The sequence below is a fragment of the Doryrhamphus excisus genome, chromosome 10 (assembly GCF_030265055.1).
Source record: "Doryrhamphus excisus isolate RoL2022-K1 chromosome 10, RoL_Dexc_1.0, whole genome shotgun sequence".
NCBI classification, from domain to species: Eukaryota; Metazoa; Chordata; class Actinopteri; order Syngnathiformes; family Syngnathidae; genus Doryrhamphus; species Doryrhamphus excisus.
The window spans coordinates 16,448,809-16,469,680 of record NC_080475.1 but is presented as its reverse complement, the minus strand read 5'-3'; the positions used below and the strand labels follow the sequence as shown (position 1 = coordinate 16,469,680).

The following is a 20,872-nucleotide window of genomic DNA, read 5'->3' as shown; positions in this document are numbered from 1 at the left end:
TCTGGCTCCTCACGGCCCGAGATAGGAGATAAGGAAAGAAGGCGCTCGTCAAGCAAAGAGCCCCCCCAGTGAATGTGATGTGATGGAAGACGTAGGAGAAATAAGAGACTGGTTGAGAGAGGGTCTGCTGCAGGGCTTCCTAAGATATTGTCAGCAATTATTCACAGTGAGGTGCAGCCGTACGATTGACTGTGGCAGCAGCAACGACGAAATGACATTTTCCCTTGTTCATTTCTCATTTCTGGGGGTTGTAGATTGAATGGATGTGAGACTTTGTCTATTTCTGTCCTCTGTCCCATTTCTGGGAGGCCCATACAGTACATGTGTTTGATGTGACTGATCTTGATATTCTTTTGGGAGTCTGGCATCAAGCTGTTAAAAAATAAACGCAGCTGTACTGACGATAGCAAAGCAAAAGCTAATGATGTAGCTTTTTGTAGATGATGTGGGTTTATCCTACATTACATTACCATAATTACTCCTGTTAATGCTTTATTCAAATAACTGCCCAATCCGACAGTCACCGGGTTTTGTGGTCTACAAAAACAAATCACCAGTGGGATCTCTAATTAGTACCGGGTCTGAAATCATAATGATAAAAAGCTGTGGCTGTAGGCAACCTACTTCTGCAGTTTTTATTAAAGTTCATATTTTTTTTACATGAAGTAGTATGACACCCCCATAAGCAGTGAAATCCATCAACAATGACTTATCCAATCCAATCCAATCCAATCCACTTTATTTATATAGCACATTTTATAAACAGAGTTTCCAAAGTGCTGCACAGACGAGTAAAAATAAAAAATAATAATCCAAAACTAAAAGAGCATTTAAGAAATAAAATAATAAAATAGATATTAAAATATTAAAAACAAGAAACAAAGCAATAAAAGTATAAAAAATAGAACCAATTACAATAAAAACAAAGAACTAAAAGACACAGGACCATACGACTCACTCTGAGTTAAAAGCCAGAGAATAAAAGTGGGTTTTAAGACGAGACTTAAAGCTTTCGATATTGGGGGCCTTTTTTACTTGGGAGGGCAGAGAGTTCCATAGTTTGGGGCCGACCACAGAAAAGGCTCGGTCCCCCCTGGTCTTAAGTCTCGTCTTGGGCACCACAAGTTGGAGCTGGCCCTCGGACCTCAGTGACCGAGCTGGAGAGTAAACTTGGATGAGGTCCGAGATGTATTTGGGGGCCAGCCCATTCAACGCCTTAAAAACAAACTCCCCACTTTGTTTCCTGAATCGAGTTCTGGTGGGATTTTGGTACTGAGGAAAGTACTCAGGGCTCGACAATAACGATGTACCGATGGCCCGGGGCGAGTTAAAACTAAATTGGGGCAAGTAAATCCAATCAGTGATATACCCGTCGGGCAAGTGCACTTTGGCATGCCATACTGCCAAGAGTTTTTTTTAAAAGTGGTTCTTGTTGGGTGTTGGTAAAACACGGACTGCGTAATTCCGGTGGTAATTTGCAAACCAATCCTTGCACATCTTGAAATGGACCAATCAGAATCGTTTATTTAGACCGCGGTCCGCGGTCCGCAGTCTGCGTTTTACCCACACCCGTTCTTGTTCGCGATCAACCAATCAGCGATCGTTTGACTACGAAAACATCTATCATGGCGTCCCTGCCAACATGGTCTAATTCTTCAACAACTTCTGAAGGAAAAGACCAAAAAGTGATGAAACAGTGCCTCCTAAACAAGCAGTTTATTAGCGGCAGCAAATCAAATGATGGCACAGGTGAGTGAATCACATTGCACAATGTTTATTCAATCATGAATGTACTTATTTATCAAGGCAAAGTGCCTAGAAGTCTCTTGACAATCCAGATTTCCATGCAACGTCATGATCTATGTAGGAAAACAACCACAAGAAATGATAGTTAACCTTTATTTGAGATTCTCATGTGATGCCACAAAAATTAGATGATATCATTATGGCAGTCATTTCATTTTACATGGGGCAAGTATTTCTCACCTTAAGGATTCCCCATGGGCAAGTCATTTTTGTTTTTAATGTAGAGCACTGGTACTTAAGGCTAGTAGCTGGGGACAATGCTGGTATAGTGAACCTATACATGTCTGATTACGAAGCTTTGTCCGGTTGGAACAACAAGTACTTTGGCTTCCTCTGACCCGACATTTAAAATGATGTTGATTTTCCAGTTGGAGCTCCAAGTGCCTTAAATTCTTTGCTTTCTTAAGTTGCGTGCCCTCTTTGCGATGTCAGCATTGCACTTTGTCAGATGCTCATTGATGCAGAGGTTTGTTTCTTCCAGCGTACTCTTCTGTCTCAGCAACGCTCCCTTGTTTTGTCTCTTGTTGAACTATATGATGACGACGACGGCGGATGTTGTCCTGTTATTCCTGCCCGACATTGGGATGCATGTATTCATGTTGTTGACATCCACAGTTGGTCCCCTGTTGCTCTGTTGGAACAACATATTGTCCTTGGTTATCAGCTGCTAAGAATGCCGTGTTATGTGAAGCTCGATCATAATTACATTGTTCATGTGGGTCGACTGCTCCAAATGTATTTATTTTTCCTTTATTTTAACATAATAATTGCATTTAATAATTGCATTTTTAGATGCATTTTCATTCTTGTTTCATGAGGGATGTGAAAGACGTGTTTCATGCTGTTAAGCTCCATTCAGCTCCTTCCTTGTGTCCTTCAACAATTATGTTGTGTACCTGGGTTCATGTGACTTTTAAATATTACTTTTTGGGGAATGTAAATACATACTTTACAACTGCTACTTTTGAAAGCGTCAAGCAATAAAAATGTACATTTAAAGCACATTGAAACCTCCTGTTTTATTTGCAATGTGGAAGACAGGCCTTATCGGAGTGGTAACAAAAGGACAGGTACCGCTCAATGCTGTGTCAGTCTCCAAATAGTCATGACACCTCATCTCTCTTGAGGAAAGCAGCTTTGTCTAGTACCGCTCCTCCAAACAAGGAGAGTTCAGCCCAAGTTCAACAGGAAGTTGTGAGAGAGAGAGAGGAGGTGAGGTTTCCCCTTTCGTGTCAGTCGCTCTCAAACTTTTGGGACTGATGGAGAGGGGGAAAGGTGCTTGGGTTTGACAGATGAAAGGTTACAGACATGGAAGAGGACAGATCCTGTTGGACCAGAAAGGGGCCGATAAATGTCATGTTTCGGAAGAGAGTCTTAATAATAAAGTACAATGTTTCCCATACATTGGTGTAGTCATGGCGGCCCGTCAGATAAACAAACTATCGCCTTTGTGCCTTCACTGGTGTAGCCTCGCTACTGGCACAGAGAGGCTTTATCGCTTAGAAGATGCTCACTCTCTTCTGTGTTCTTTTCATGTGGAGCGAATGCCGTCGTTGCTTATCGAGGGCTTATAATTGCAACCTGTTTTTTTTTTTTTTATGGATATATCCATGTATTGATGAATGGAAATATCTATTATCGTAACTGGCCTACCTGTGGGTCTCTTCTCCTGCTGACAGCTCTGACAAAGTTAAATGTCAAGGTGATTTAAGCTTCCAACTTGCATGGAACAAATAACATCGACTGTATCGCCTGCTCTAAATGTCAGTGATTTTGATTCACAGCGGTCTTCCACATGAGCAGTGTGAAAAGTCTGATGAACTACAAATACTGCTTTTCTGCTTTTGGCTTGTTTGCTGGAATAGAGTTCTGAAAAAAATCAGTTTAGAATTGTGGTTGTCTTTGGTTGTTTATGAACAGACAGTCTTACCTATTTAATTCTATTATTAAATTCATTATGGGCCTGCCAGCGAAAGCACGCCCATGTCTGCTTTATGCCCCGCCCACTCCTGTTGGTTGCAGCCAAACACTGCACTCCATTTTGTCTCAATTGCTTCATGAATTCAGGGTGGAGGGTTTGCACCCCCGAGCCCAAACGCTGATAGTACACGTTAGAGCACCTGACTAGAAGCCCAAGAATCAGGACTGCCCCCCTCCGGTTGAGATCAGACCAGCCTCATGATTCCGTAGTCAAATCATGTTCCCATGCCACTGCCTCATAAGTCTGTCCTGGTCCTTTGAGGATTTGAACAGATCTGCCAAATTGGGAGTCTGATGGCAGTCAGTGGCTGTGGGATCTCAGTGACGGAGTCCATGTGAGATAAGCGTGCATGGCAGCATGCGCGCTGAAGGACTCAGAGCGGTTTCTGCTCATTAGGATTCCATGCCGGCTGCCGAGCGACGTCGATGAGAAGGGCTGATGAGAGGACAAGCAACAGGGAGCCATAAATAGATCAAAACTAAAAGTGGACACGAGGAGGGAAGGCATGTTGTCTCTGTTAAGCTTTGACATGCTAAATAAAACGGTTCAGCAGAGAGACACCCAGAAGAATGACAACAACACTCGCTGGCCAATAATAAGAACTATCAGGCAAGACTGACAAGAGTGTGAAAATGTAGTGGGAAGATTGAAAATCAGCCTGAAGCCTTTCTCTCACTTATCTTTTTACTCCCTCTTCCCACTCTTCTGACTGTGATTAGTCGAGGGATAAGAAGCCCATGATTTCTCCATTTTCTGCTCCATTAGTTAGACTGACTCTGCACAGTCACCTTGTGTCAGTGTCCGAGTGCTTGTTTACACTATGCACCTCTCTCATTTTTCTTTTCTAAGGACCCTCTTTCCACTGCTGTTCCCACTTTTGTGTATAAACGCTGCGTTAGTACTTTGACGTTTGTGCAGAAGCTCATTTGACATTTAAGAGACCTCACCATCCTTTCCAGTTAACCTTTCTCTCCTTTCTCGTCCTCCTGCAATCTTCTTTCTATTATTCACCTTCTTGCTATTTCATTCGGGCAATACCTCGGAGCTCTCCCACTTGTGTATGTCTGTGCATCCATGAGCAGAATGGAAGCAAATAGAATGAGGCAGCGAGGTGGAACCTCCTGCCTCATCTGGTAATGAGTCTGGAAAGTTCCCAGTTCGAAGCGTACCGTCTCTATGGGGATTGAGGTAAAGTCGTTGGCGCTGGCTTTGAACGCCACTGCAGGAGCAAACAATGCCAAGGACAACGCTTTTAGGGGTCTGTTCTACCATCTGCAACCACAGAGACACCTCACATTCTTCACAGATGTGTTCATTGGACACTTTTGGACCACACTTGCCACACTTATGCCTTTTAATTTATCGCCTCATTTAAGATTTGTCCTGATTCCACAATAGATTCTTAAACGTTCTGCGTTTTCACTCATGAAAGATAGCCGTCCTTCAGCACGGACATGATGCCACCTCAGATGCTCTCCTAGCAAGATGAGCCCACCCAGTGTATACGTTCGCTGCATGTACATTAGCATTAGCACGCTCTCATACACACCTATCGGCAATTTACTGTCATCATGTCTTTGTTGGTAATTTCAACCTCCCTTCCTCACACATCCACCCCCAGCTTCTTCACTTATTGTTGTTTTTTGTTATTATTGTTACGAGTCTTGACAAGGGAACAAAGCAACTATGTAGTTCATTTATTCCTTTGAGCTATGCTCTGACTGTTGTAAGTCAGTGATTGTATGCTAATTGCATACCGAGTTGTCTGCCCACACACCACAAGACGAGGTGGTTCTGGAACGATTTTTTTATCAAGATCATTTTGTGGTATATCAAAAAGACACATGTTGCTACATGAGAGACAAAATATTAGAAACAGCTCACAGTATGGTACGGTGCAACCACAATATACTAATCATTTGACAGCACTAGATTATTGTACATACAACTTTACACTTTTTAATCAGATAATCAGTTTTCAGATTACAGTGGTATGAAAACGTTTCAAGATTTTCCGTTTATAAATAACTAGTTTGGATCAGCATTCATTCATTCATATTCTACCGCTTTTCCTCACAAGTGTCGCGGGGGTGCTGGAGCCTATCCCAGCTGTTTGGATCAACAATTTGACTTAAATATATCGTATAGCAGATAAACACAGTGATGTATGAGAAGTGAAACATTCATTTAGGGCAGCCCGGGGGCCACATCCGGCCTGCCAAGGGTTTAAATATGGCCCGCCTGTTCTTTTCAAAGTATTTAATTGAAACATACAACCTGGCACCATGGCTTGAGCCAACCTTTTGATGGTTTGGGTAGCTTTTTTTTAATCAATTTGGTTATTTGGTTATTTGGTGTGGTCTGCTGTTCATAAAGTGCTCCTGAAAAAAGATACAATAATTCCAGGTAGACTGTTAGAATTCATTCATTCATTCATTTTCTACCACTTATCCTCACAAGGGTTGCGGGGGTGCTGGGGCCTATCCCAGCTGTCTTCGGGCGAGAAGCGGGGTACACCCTGGACTGGTGGCCAGCCAATCACAGGGCACATATAGACAAACAAGCATTCACACTCACATTCATACCTATGGACAATTTGGAGTCACCAATTAACCTAGCATGTTTTTGGAATGTGGGAGGAGACCGGAGTACCCAGAAAAAACCCACACATGCACGAGGAGAACATGCAAACTCCACACAGAGATGGCTGAGGGTGGAATTGAACCCTGGTCTCCTACCTGTGAAGTCTGCGCGCAAACCACACGACCGCCGTGCAGCCACTGTTAGAATTATATGTGTAAAATATATAGTTGTTATATATTTTGTTAAATCAATGCGCGAGTCAAAAGGTTTGCTCACCCCTGGTCTAGGGGAAGGATACAAAAGCTAGCTTGGAGATTTCAGCTGTCAGGTTCCTCTGTGAGGAACATAGTGAGGAAATGGAAGACCACAGGCGCAGTTCTAGTTAAGGCCCGGAGTGGCAGGCCAAGAAAGATCTCAGATAAGGAGCGGCCAAGGATGGTGAGAAGAGTCAAAGTCAACCCACAAACCAGCTCCAAAGACCTCCAACATGATCTTGGTGCGGATGGATGGATGCATCGTTGTTGTGATCATTGTGATTGTTCAGGCTTGTAGCCGTGCATGTATTCACATTCTATTGTGATTGAGTATAAATTTGATGACTCCATATGTGACTATCCCAAACGGAAGGTCATGTTTTGCCCTAATTGGGACAGAGGGCAAACTCAATACAGCTGGTATTTGCACTACACGATGAAGAGGATTTTCTGAGTTTACTGCTCTCTGCAGCCAAGGGAGGAGAGGAGACAGGAAATTGGAAAAGGGAAATTGCTAGGCAAAAGGCTGAGAGTGGGCCGAGAAACAAAAGTGACCAATATTCAGTGAGAAGATTGAAGGCGACGAAAGGAAAGAAGAGACATAGCAGAGAGAGAGAGACAGTACGAAAACATTGGCAGAGCATGCAAAGCGACGTGTGCTCATTTATCTTTCTGTCCGACGATTTTCTTTCTCCTTCAACCGACTGACATGACAAAATTAGATCAAAACCTGTGAGTCCCAGTATACCAGACCAGATTTGGCGCTGATAAAACAGTCTTCGATATTACTGTTGAAAACATCATTAAAATAGGAATTTGCATAATCGCTCAACTTTAAAGTAACTGATCTTTCAGCTCTGGCAGGCACAAAAGCACTTATTGATGTATTGGTTGGTTAGTTAGTTCCCTATTGCTTAATGTTTCTCTATACATCATGATGTTGGTGTTACTGGTTTTACTGGACTAGAAGAACTGATGACAAGTATATAGTTGTTGTTGCTTAGCTGTCTTTGTTTGACATACTGCGAGATGGACATTTATCCGTCACCCAACACGGTTGGATGGAAGACATTGGTCTGACACCCAACACGGTTGGATGGAGGACATTGGTCCGTCACCCAACACGGTTGGATGGAGGACATTGGTCCGTCACCCAACACGGTTGGATAGAGGACATTGGTCCATCACCCAACACGGTTGGATGGAGGACATTGGTCCGGCACCCGACACGGTTGGATGGAGGACATTGGTCCGACACCCGACACGGTTGGATGGAGGACATTGGTCCTACACCCGACACGGTTGGATGGAGGACATTGGTCCTACACCCGACACGGTTGGATGGAGGACATTGGTCCTACACTGGTCCGGCACCCAACACGGTTGGATAGAGGACATTGGTCCGACAACCGACACGGTTGGATGGAGGACACTGGTCCGACAACTGACACGGTTGGATGGAGGACACTGGTCCGACAACTGACACGGTTGGATGGAGGACATTGGTCCTACACTGGTCCGGCACCCAACACGGTTGGATAGAGGACATTGGTCCGACAACCGACACGGTTGGATGGAGGACACTGGTCCGACAACTGACACGGTTGGATGGAGGACATTGGTCTGGCACCCGACACTGTTGGATGGATGGAGGACATTGGTCCGGCACCCGACACGGTCGTGTTGGATGGAGGACATTGGTCCGGCACCCGACACGGTCGTGTTGGATGGAGGACATTGGTCCGGCACCCGACACGGTCGTGTTGGATGGAGAACATTGGTCCGGCACCCAACACGGTTGGACCAATGTTGTCTCAGCATGCATAGGCAGTTAGCCAAATTTGTCTAATGGATTCAGCTCTGTATTTTACAAAGCAAAAATGTATTCAAATGAAGGTGAAAAGTGCATCCGCTGGGGCTGAAATTGTTTCCACTTGAGTGAGACTTTGCAGTTAACCGCCGATGAATAAATGAATATATTTGTTCACTTGACTCTGCATGGGATCCTAGTTTGGGAGAGAGCCACAGACAGATCTACTCAAGGTTATTTTACGCTGTTTCCTTGAAGGTGTCATGTCTTTGGTGGTCACTCTGGTGTCTTAAAATGCAGAATGTAGAGATTTGCTCCACTTGAATCCAGAAGGATTCAAAAATCATTTTAGAGATGCTTATACCGTTTGTTCATGCTGCATTTCCAGTATCTGCCTGTCTATTTAAAAAAAAAAAAAAGCTGACCAATTTACAGCCATCCTGACATTCCATCATTCACCTGCCATTACATTATATTGATGAAACAATGGCCACCGCAGGAAGTACACTGTCCAGAAGAAAAACAACCACCAGGAATTCTACCAACTTTTCTGTTGTTTTATTTACGACTAATATTTCTTATTTGCTGTTGTGTCTACTATATTGGGGAGCATGAGTGGAAAATATAAATATATAAATAATCCTGCTACGCAAAACTCACTTATCACACTTGGTCCAGGAACCATTTTACTGCGATAAACAACGGATTACAGTATTGTTTTCCTACATTCTGTTCTGAAGCTTTAATTGACCACTTTAAAGCACAATAGATAGCTTCTACGAGATAGGGTGTACTCCCGCTGATTAGGGTGTGTCTTCACATATTTATCAGCCGGGCCAATGGGAGGAAGAGATGCACGAACACACATTGAGATTAACATGGAAAGCCGTGCCAGTCTTCTGGGATAAATGCAGTCAGAGAGCAGAGCGGCTGACAAAACGGCTCTAACTAGAGACAGAGAGCAGAGTGAATGAGCGAGGTGCAGCAAGGACGATGGAATATTCATCCCGGCATAGCGTCAGTGACAGGTTGCCACAGTGGGTATGCATCAGCCCTGAACTAAGGGGAACAGGGACCAACAGAGGTAATGGATCACAGACACATGAAGTATGGATTCACTGAGAAAAGGCAGTGTGAGGAGTCAAGGTAGTCTGGAGTAGTCATTTTTCACACAAGGAAAACAGGTTTTTATGGACCAAATGCTAGTGAATGACAATTTTATGAGTATTTCTTTAGAAATATGTACAATAGGTGAGCACAAAGTGACTTCAAAGCAGCAGCAATCACAGACTTGATACACTGGCCAAATCTAAGATAGAAAAAACTACTCAAAAGTAGTGAAATTATCTGTCCATGCAGCAAGTAAATTTTACTTGGCAAGAAATCTTATTTTAAGAATTTTATATTTAGAAAATAAGCAGGACTGAAATCCTATTTTTAAGATTTTTATACATTAAAAATAAGGTGGAAATACTTATAAAATTAAAAAAACAAAAAAATATATGTATTTTTTTACTGTGTTACAAATTAAAAAATTGTTAAACCAGTGAAATGATCTGTCAATGCAGCTAGGTCATTTTACTTGATAAAAAAATCCTAAAATAAGATTTCTATATCTACAAATAAATAGGACCTCTGAAAATACTTCAAACCAATAAAAGCAAAATATTCAAAAAATAAGCAAAAATTAAATGACATATTAGTGCGAAAGAATGTGCATTTTCCTCACTTGGCTATTGTAGTATTGTGGAAGGAGGCTTAACACTCGCTTGTTTGGTAGCCGCAGGTTGCAAACCCCTGAGTTTGTGGCAAGAAAACGCAAATGCACAAGACTTAGTTAGGTACTATTTTCTTTGCGATTGATGAAAGCACAGATGGTACAGTGTTTTATGTCAGAGGGCTTAAAGTGAACAACCACGTCCGTCACTGGAAGATGTACATACGTGCAACCAGCACGAGAGTAAGCAGGACTGAGAAGATTACTTTCTTGTACAGTACATGTACACAATGACCTCTTCCCTCTGTCTGTCACAAGAGACTGTATAAAAACGGTACTGGGACACATTCATAATCCTTGTGTGAAACATGAACACACATTTAGTTCCCTTTTCTGTGCATTATAACACAAGAAAGTTAATAAAAGTTAATATTACTGACCTGACAACGGACGTCATTGGGACACGCCTATTTCGACTATGAAGCCCTTTAAAAAAGAAACCTAACAACGATGCATCGTTTGATATACTGTGCATGCTGTGCACACTCGGCACATTGTTACACATACTTATGCTAGTTCTGTCAACAACAACAGCAGCAACAACAATTACAATGTCCGCTCTTCTTGGGGTGGCTGTGTCTTCCAGCACGATACGTTTGCTCCAGTATTCAGGTAAAAAATGTTGACGGCAAACCAGCATCTTGTTGAGTCTTCAAAAGTCTGAGTCTGTAAAAGACCCTGAGACGAGCGGTTAGCAAGGTTAGTTATAAATATGTTGTTTCATGCTAGCTGCTACAATAACAATGTCGCTGTAGCTTGGTTAATATATAATAATACAAGTCAGTTATGTAAATAGAACACTTTTAGAACTAGAAATAGAACACTGGAGGTTTTTTTTTTTGGTTTTATGTGAGGGCTATAACTGGAGAATCTGTATTTCCCATGACGTCCGTTGTTAGCTAGCTTATATGAAGTCGTTTTCTTGCGCTACAATGCTCAGAAAAGGGAAATATATGTTCATGTTTCATATAAGGGTTGTGAATGATGGGCAAAATTCCCCAAAAAGTGCAGTGCCCCTTTAAGGAATGGATGCTTGCAGAATGTGTAATATCCCACCATCTTTGTTGGATGATGAAAAGGTCTGGTGGAGCTTTTTTATAATTGTTGTGGAGATACAAGAGTCTCTGTAGAGACTTATATTTAGAAAACGAGAGATTTTAGTTTTTAATGCTTAAGTGATCTAAGGCAGGTGCTAACAGGAGAGTGCAAACTAGAAATAGAGCACAAATATACCAACTTCTAGGCAAACAAAGAACACAGTGTAACTGCTTGGGCGTCTGGACACTTTCCTTCTAATTGGAGTGATGATTAATGCAGATGGTCTGAAAGCCAGCTGAGTCGTCCTTTGGGAGCCTACCGTCCCGTTGAGATGAGGGTCAAATCAATGCCCAGGTTTGGACAGCAGCTGGCTTTTCCCTGCAAATGTTATCTCCTCCGCTGCAGGAGATGCCAGCTGCCTTTTTTTTAGCGAAATAAATCATAGCTCATTTTGAAGGAGGCAAACATTGGAGGAAGGTCAATTGCACCAAATAAAATCTGCGAAAGAATGAGTGCGAAAGGTGAAACGTGATGGAGCGAGGAAATACTGTAACTACGGACTGTAATCCTAAAATTGAAAATATGACTCATTATCTTCCTGAAGAGGAAGTACTTCATGTCAATCAAATAAATATTAAGTGAAAAACTGAAAAAAAATACAGCCTTTTGAGAAATTCTGGTGCATTTGCATTGTCCATGTCAACTAAGCCAATAAAATATATCAAATCTATCCCCTTTTCAACCTATGTGTATGAATGATATCCTACTTGCAGTGCATATTGTATATTTGTCAAGCTTGGATGTCATGTCAGTTCAGCGCTTAATACAAAATGTAATCATTGAGTTTATCGCGGGCCATGTGAGGACATGTGAGTTTTTGGGTTAATCCTTTTGTTGTTATGCTGTTGTCTTGCCAGAAGGAAACCATTTAAAGACATGCTGTATCTTCAACTGTGTCTCTGCACAGCCAACCGCTGCACTCGGTTTCTGTGGGGCTTGTTAATGCTGACCTAGATGTCCCCTCCTTTGGTCCCAGCCACAAGGATACCCGATGATGATGATGATTCATAGTCAGCGTTTCTAAGATGAATGATATTCTAAAACGTTTCGAAGTACTTCTGCTTCCTTCTGCTTATTTTGTATGCATTTGCTGTTGACGATGTTGTAAGAAGAGTAGCCGATGGCGGTGATGAGTGAGCAGACAGAAGCCTCTAACAAGTAGGTGTATGCTACAGGCACGTTTGGGATGCCATAGATCAACAAGTACAACACCAACTTCCACATTCAGCCACTTTACACGGAGCCTCTCGGGGGGGGAGTGTGCCAATAGTCGACTGGTCACAGTCAATACTTTGATCAACTCCAGCACCAGACAAGGTGCATTGCAGTCTATGAGAGCAATGGTGGTCTTACCAGACAAACACACTATTTGTTCCACTTCTGCAAGCAGAGTGTTGTCCACTCCTTCTTAGTTACCTGCACTGCCGGCTGAGAGTCTACTGGGGCGGTGAGAGGTTAAGTGCCCAGTTGAACGCAAGCTCTAGCCATATTTCTCAAACCTGATCCGTCGCCATTGACCCACTCCCATGCTAAGATATCACCATGGGGCTGCAGCACAGTTTCACCGTGTTTCACAGCACTGGACTGAAATTGTTGTTTTTTGGTTAATCCGCATTATTTATTTATTCATTTTACAAAGCCAAGGACCTTTATTGTTTGCTGCGTATGTAGCGGGCATCCTTAAATTGGGGTCTCAAGACAGGAGGGTGTCGTGAATTCATCCATTCTGGATGCTTTATTTCCAATCTGGCAGCCTGCGGTCCAGCAGATGCCGACACAATTACAGGCGCGTGGTGGATGTGGAGAAAAGCAAGGCAGCTTCTACTGTATCTACAGAATGCAGGCCGACTTGAGGAACACCGGCAGCTCGGTGAAGGTTCTATTCACTCCTTAATCACCTCCACTAGTCATTAGGGCCTTCTTTTGTTCCACTCGTTGCATTTTCCTGCAGATAGAATTAGCCTGGCATAGAAGAGAGAAGGGCTTGGAAGACCATTAAAGGTGACAGAGAAAGGAAAGGAAATGAGGGAGAGGAGTCAAGGGGAGAGTGACGGACATTTTTCAGACCATTCCATCTCATTCATTCCCTTTCATTGGGATTTTTCAGAATGTTATCAAGTCCAGCTCACTGTAACTGTGATTGCTTTGTTTTACTTAAATTAAATTTTTAGCTTTGAATCCTGCAAGTGTGGAGGGACAATTTTGTGGGAGGATTCAGTACAGGGCAAACGGACTAGTGTGTTATGTGCAATACTGTTCACAAACCCATGCACGGAAACAGGCAAGATAAGGGGTCGACATTTTCAAGGAAAATTGAAAGATCTGACTACACACTATATTTAAACTGTATGTACAGTGACATATCTCAGTAGTAATGTTTTTTCTGTGACTGGTTTGTTCCAAACATTCATTGTGTCGAATCCTCAAATGCAATAATAATGCCTTTAATAATAATACTTCAAATTGGACAAAGGCCTTACGAAGCCCATTATAGCGAAAGCGGTGGCTAATCTTGGGATAAGGCACCACTACCGCTTGACCCTGAGCTTTTGCACCCAGACACATCTGCCTGCAATTACAGCTGATAGTTGGACCAGTAATGGCTTCCTGAGAGCTAGCTTGTGGGTACTAATGGTGGTGTGACGAGGATGAGGAGAAAACCAAAGAGGAGCAGATGTTGTTGTGAAGAGCTGCAGTTTGGTAGAAGAGCAAAGTATGTGTTGTCATTTTTATATACGTATGTAAGCTGTGGCGTCATTAGGCCTATTTTAGGGGGGCTTATGTGCTATTCATATAATAAGGGCAAAAGTAGGCTAATAAGCAGGCCAATAAGCAGGCCAATGCTAGCCTACTAGTAGTAGTAGTAGTAGTAGTAGTAGTAGTAGTAATAATCAGAAGAAGAATAATGATGATAGTAATAATAATAGGCTAATTAATAATATAATAATGATTATTATATAATTGATGACTGTCCACTGGACAGAATGGTTGCAGAGCTTGAGCAGCGGTTTTGCAGTGTAGATTGTGTGTACTTGTGTACATTTAATGGTGGCCTAAAACAATTGAGTATCTCTACTAAATCTGTCCAAAAGTGGGAAAGTTATATCCCGGTTCTTATTCCTTATTGGTTTCTTGGATTTTTTAAATTTTTTTTCATGTCTACTACATTCATTCATATCCTGTGCATCTCCAGGGGGCTAAGCCCCCCCTGTCCTCAGAACCTAGTGACACCCCTGTATGTAAGTATTAGGTAGAAAGACAAACATAATTCCATCAATGAAGCTCTCAGTACCCAGTCATGGAACCAGTTGCATTTAAAAAAATGGACACATACTTTTGTTCCTCAAAGCATGCAACTCGTCAGTGTGCACAGCCAGTGTCACTGCTGCTAACCCACAGTCCCACTCGTCACACTAGCTGATGACTTTCCAAGTGATTTGTACATAATGTTTCCATGAGACAATTTCCAGGAGATTCCGTTTTTACTGGCAAATTCCATGATTCCAATTCCGTTAACGTGGCAGCCATAAGGCCCTCCTCGCTTGCGTCTTGCGTTTATTTGGTTCTCCCATTTCTGGTTACCCTGGGTAATTGATATTTTGTGATCACTTTCTTGTGGAGACATTGCCCCATTCAAGACAGCAGCTCTACCTAGTGTTTCGTAATGGTAATGTTTTAATTTCATTTGAACATGCATCAGATTACAATTGTATGCATCACATAATCAGTTCACAGTTCCACATGTCCAAAAGGAGTAGGAAGAAGCAAAGCTTATTAAATCCTACCCCTCCATCTGGTACTTTTACAATCACTAACTGTTACATTTGTTCACTTCCTGCTTTCCATAATACAGTTTAAGGTTTTTTTTAAATGGTTAAGGTTAAAATTTAATGCACCTCGTACCGAAGTACAAGGTGATATGACCATCCAATGACATAATGGGTACCATAGTAAGTGTCAATATAGTGATATATATAGCACATCATGACTGGTTCAAGACTCTTCATCCTTGTATTTAGCAAACATCAACTGCTTGTATTGTTTCTTGAATTGGCTCATCATTGTGCATTGTTTGAGGTCCTTACTCAATCCATTCCATAGTTTGATTCCACATACTGAAATGCTCTGGCTTTTTAACGTAGCCCTGCATATAAAGTAAAAAGTACCAAACCGTTAAGTACATATCGTATGCCAGCCATAGTCTATTACGTATATTTGTAGACTCTAACATGGGCCTTATATGGCCCACGGGCCATAGTTTGGACACCCCTGACTTTTACTTTTGCGAACACTTAAGGGAGCTCCCCTGGGGCAATGCATTTATTATATTGTCACTGTGTATCACTGGTGCTAACAAAAAAACTGTATTAGAAGCCAGTGAACCTCACAGGAGACATATCAAACTCTGTCATAAAAATGCTAATATTGTGTTTGGTGTTTAGACAGTTTTCTACAATGATGCATTCAGGGCCTCCGGTAAAGGCTGACTAAGCTATTAGGGGGCACGGTGCGTGTTACCTACAGTATATACCCTGAGAGATGACAGATACATGATGCATGTGCCAAAATGTCCCAATACAATCTCATACACCATAGTCACAAACCTTTGTGTTCGCAGCAAAAAGGGTATTGATGTTCGAATGTTCTTTTGTTGCATGGATACAAAGATGGCAGGAAAACACAAGTGAAGCTACCATATTGCATGTTAAATTAACAATATTGGTTTGTGTCCCCCAGATGCATCTCCCCACACGAGGCTGAAGGTGTCGTCCACTGAACTGGGCTTCACTAGTGAAATCAGCAGTCTAATGGATTTCAACTCTCCTGATGCCTCTCTGGACAAAGGTAAGACCACCCTGCACTTTCTGGTCCAGGTACTTGACTTAAAGAGGACTACTATTTGTTGTTCTTGTAGAAAACCAAGACTTTTGCTGTACAGCAAAACTGCTGCACAGATAATATTGCCAAAGTGCGAGATCTTTGGAAATCCAATAACAATCATTCCCTTTCATGTCCGCCATCATCACGCCGGTTAATTAGTGTGGGAAACACCCTGAAAGCTTTCTGTTATGCTTATTTTGCTCACCAGCTGCAAAGCAAGTGGGTAAGATACATACTTATGCGGGCAAATGAGTCTTAAGTGAGTAAAGCGTTACGTTCATTATGTATGGATATGCAAAAATCACGATTGGTATCACTAGCCACGTATACATGGACCCAAATATTCCAATTGCATTTGGTTTATTTGCTCAAGCGGAAAGAATGTAACCTTTGTATACACCACATTCTGAAAGAAAAGTGCTGAATGAATATATAATCGGATTCACGGCGGTGGAATATTCCTTTCCCCAATCCGATTGAGGTATCTTGTACCCGCTCAATTGTAAAGTTGTCAGACTGTGTTCTTCTTCGTGGTGTTTTTCTTCTTCTGTTGTTTATTGGCGGTTGGTAAGCAGCTTTCGTGTGCATTACCGCCATCTGTGGAACAGAATCTAAACCCTTCTATACTTTATTCACAAGTCCAGTTTTATTAAAAAAGAAAATATATATCTATATAAAACATGTTCCAAGTTTAATTATAAAATATTTGAATTTGATATTTTCCTGTTTATTTCCTGTAAATTTATACCTGTTGCGTTCTTTCAGCGCATGCTCAGATATGACGTAACACGCAGCTCCAGATGTTCTTCAGTTTTAAAGGCGAGCAATCTGCACTGGACTGCTGCGAAAGTTTGTTTTTGATCCAAACTAATTTCAAGACTGGACGAAGGAAAAACTGGCAATACGGAGTTATTCCCACAAGTGAAAGAAAAACTCAGGGAAGTCGGTATCACGTGATGTTGATATTTCCGTTTTACTGCGTATGCCCCATTGACTATTCTGGTTGATTATAGCGGCACATGTAGACAAGAGATTGGAATATTCCTTTCCATGTATACCATTGTTTTTGGAAAAGTCATTCGGAAAGATTCCATTCGGAAAGAGAAAAACTCCTCATGTAAACGTGGCTATTGACAAATATTTTGCAATATAGTGCAAGTGCATCCGACTCATCGCTAGGAAAAGTCACATTAGGAGTCCAAAGACGAGAAGATACGTCTTTATCTGTTGGCTTATTGTGAAAAGAAACTATTTAATTAATTTGAGGACAATCAGTATTCACTGCAGGTGTACATAAGCTTAAATGATGCACACTTAATTATTGGCACGACACAGGCCGGGTTGTGCACACATTAAAATTCATAGCTTCGATATGCGCTCACAGTCGGCCAAGTTCAGCCTGTATCAACTGCTGAATTCATTGTGTCACCGTCAAAAGAAGCAAAGAGATCCTACAACCCCTGCGGTGTCCAAGTCTTGCATTGTCGTTGTTATCTTGTCAACATATTCAACTCGTGTTGACAATAAGACCAAGAAGCCAGTTTTGTTGACACATTCCTCTGGCAGTGATCACACCCCCTGGGTGACTTTGCTTCCCCCAGTGAGTATTTGCGGGTTGAAAATGAGGTCAAATATGGAGTATTTAGGATAAGGTGTGTCACTGGCAAAGAGACACGGAGGAGGCACGTTGAGGAAGATGACATTAATTCAGTTCACGAGTTCAAATTCCCCCTCAAGTCATACCTAAGCTCCACACCAAATGTCACCGAAATCCGCTCACAACATTTTGACTGAGGCTGTTAGCAAACATAGTACATAGTGTGCATAGAAGCGAAGGTGAAAACACAACCTCCCCTGGTGGCAGAGGTAATAAACGAGAAAATGGGATGTCAATGGGCAAGTGTCTCTTTTTAAACACGTCCCCCGGGAAGCCCGTTCTTGTAGTGGACTTTAAATTGCTCCCATCAACAACGTCCAGGCTGCTCCGTTACCATTTAAATGCCTTAGTAATGGCTACTTAGTAATAGTATACTCGTATGCTCCATTTTTATACTATATGTATCATAGTAAAACTGTAAAAACTGTATATTTTTTTATGTCGTCACTGTGGAGTCTAGAGTTTAGATCAGGGGTCTCAAACTCAATTTACTTGGGGGCCACTGGAGCTAGGGTCTGGGTGAGACTGGGCCACATCAGGTTTTCCAAAAAAAAACAAAAAAATGCATTTATTAAAAACAGCAAAATGAATAAACTTTGCTTTGATTTTCTACAAGAAAATCTCTGATAAAACATTCCACTGTTCTCAAATATCTTAATTTTTTTTTCTACACAAAATAAGATGAAAAATAAATAAACAAATCAAGAATAAAGAAAATCAATCAATCAGTAATAAATACATAAATAGAATAATAATAAAATGGCAAATCATAAAAACTTAAGAAACCACATATAGTTGGTGGGTTGACAAATTATTTTTTTCAGATTAAAATTAACAAAGCATTATTAGAGCCCTGTAGACATGACAAAACACGACTATAGTCACATTTATACTCTTTTTATACTCTTTTTATACTCGCAACTGCAGGGTCTTGAGACACATGCTAACTTGCAAACTAGAGAGCTAGCGACCTAAACGGTAGCCTTCAAGTTATTTCCTTTAAACTTAAATAGCCAAAAACTTACCACTTCCACACGGATAGGGAGGATAACTATTAACAATGATTTAACCTTTAACATGAACATTAATCAAACAAAAAAATCAAACTAATTTTTTCTGGGTACATGATACCATACAGCATCCATATCAAACTTGCGCGGGCCGCACTAACATTAAACTTTCATATCAAGGCGTGGGCCTCAAACCAGTGTCCTGCGGGCCACATTTGGCCCGCGGGCCGCGTGTTTGAGACCCCTGGTTTAGATGTATTTATGATCCAAATTCTGTCTCCTCCCTACTTTGTCTGTCTCCTCTTTTGACCTTGAAGATGATGACGAGGATTAATATGAATTTGCTTTGGATAGCGGCCGTAAGAATACATGTTTGACAATAAAAGTCATGCTTTAAAGACAAACTCCCTCTCCCAGGGCCAGAGTGCCTCAATTTTTATTAATGTTATCCTCTCAGTGGCTTTTTAAAGATGAGAAGACAAAGGGCTGTGCAGACTTACTCGCTGTAAGTCACAGGGTGTCCCTTTTTAATTAAAATAGGCCACTGACAAGTGGAGCTCAAAGGTCATGAAGTTAATTTAACTGTTTTTTTTTTTCTTGGTGCAAAATTGTAGTAACACTCCATTATATACTTATATATAAGTAAGCTGAATCACCGACTTCACACAGCTCATTAAAAATTAAAGAATACAATCTCAAGGAGCACTTACACACATACACAGTACATACTAGCATATATAGCTGAATAATAAACAATACATACAGCAACTTCTGATCAATGAATGTCAATTTCAGGCTTAAAATCATATCCAGATTTAAGCCCCGCCCATTTCAGTTTAACCATGCCTACTTCCGGCCCATGCCACACCATGCTCATTTTCGAGAGATTTTGATGGGTGAACAGATTCAGATAGTGGTGCGCTCGATCATCCATGCAGGCGTGTTGCCTGCAGCCTGCCTCGTCAGCAGCACACATTCACTCACCTGTCTGCACGTCTACACCTTGGCTGGCTTGGCTCCACCCTTCTTAGTGTACGTATATCCGCACGGTTTTGTGTTTGGTTTTGTGTGGGAAAAATAATAAGCGCCCTTCTCCCTCCACCGGTCCACTGTTTGCGTGGAGGAGGGGGCGTGGCCAAGTTTACCTTTGGGAGTCGCGTTGAACAGGTACACTCTAAAACAGGAACAATACAGCAGCAGGACCTGAGTCCATGGGAATACTGCTACTATTTGTTTGTGGCTGTTAAAGAAAGAAGCGGCCATTTGTGGACTATAAAGGGCCTTGGCAGACAGGCTAAGTCTGGTGAGTGGAAATTACAAGTGCAGTGGCCACATTATGTGATTTTCAGTCGTCTTATCGGGGTTTTGCAGTGAAAATAGAAAAGTATTTCATTGTCATTTTGGATTAAAGTGCATAAAGAAGTGAGGACACACTTGCTTTTTGGCATGTTGAGCAACTCACAGCGCTTTATCTAATGAGTCTCATATCCAGTCACCGTTTGAATGCTGGGCCGTTGGGAGACTTTAACCTGCTCTTACATCAGTGGAGGTCGTCTGGTCTGAGCTGGCGGTTGGTTGGAGCGCCAACCTTTGACCCACAATTTCAAATGACTGAGCAGCACAGACAAGATTCCTCTTTCTTCTGCTGGTGGTTCAAGGTGTTTTGTGGATGGCAACAATGTTTTGAGTTGTGTAAAGCAAAGTTTGTCCTCAAACATGTTTTCATGTCCCTGAAGCCACTGTACAGTGTTTTCACTAGAAACACGGTTGCTGATTACAGGTGGTCTTTGTTTCATAGATTTCTTGACCTATTATTTTGGCACATCTGCTTCCAATACAGTACAGGGGTTATAACTGATCATCCTCAGTGCAGCGCAGTAATCCTGCTTGTTAGGCAGTATATGGAATGGAATGGCCTTTATTGTCATTATACAAGATGTACAACAAAATTATTTACAGTAAGTAGGAATGGACCAAAACTGGACACAGCTGTATGTTTTTGTTTTTTTTGGTTT

The 20,872-nt window shown here is 41.7% G+C and overlaps 1 protein-coding gene across 5 annotated transcripts in view; it reads left to right on the top strand.

Moving 5' to 3' along the window:
* Positions 1-20,872, top strand: part of kazna (kazrin, periplakin interacting protein a) — a 66,523-nt gene that overhangs the window by 25,264 nt on the left and 20,387 nt on the right. For all 5 annotated transcript variants that reach the window (XM_058083300.1, XM_058083302.1, XM_058083301.1 and 2 more), the window contains exon 4: positions 16,047-16,154. In XM_058083300.1, the coding sequence (XP_057939283.1) occupies positions 16,047-16,154 (108 nt within the window). The remainder of the gene's footprint in view (positions 1-16,046; positions 16,155-20,872) is intronic.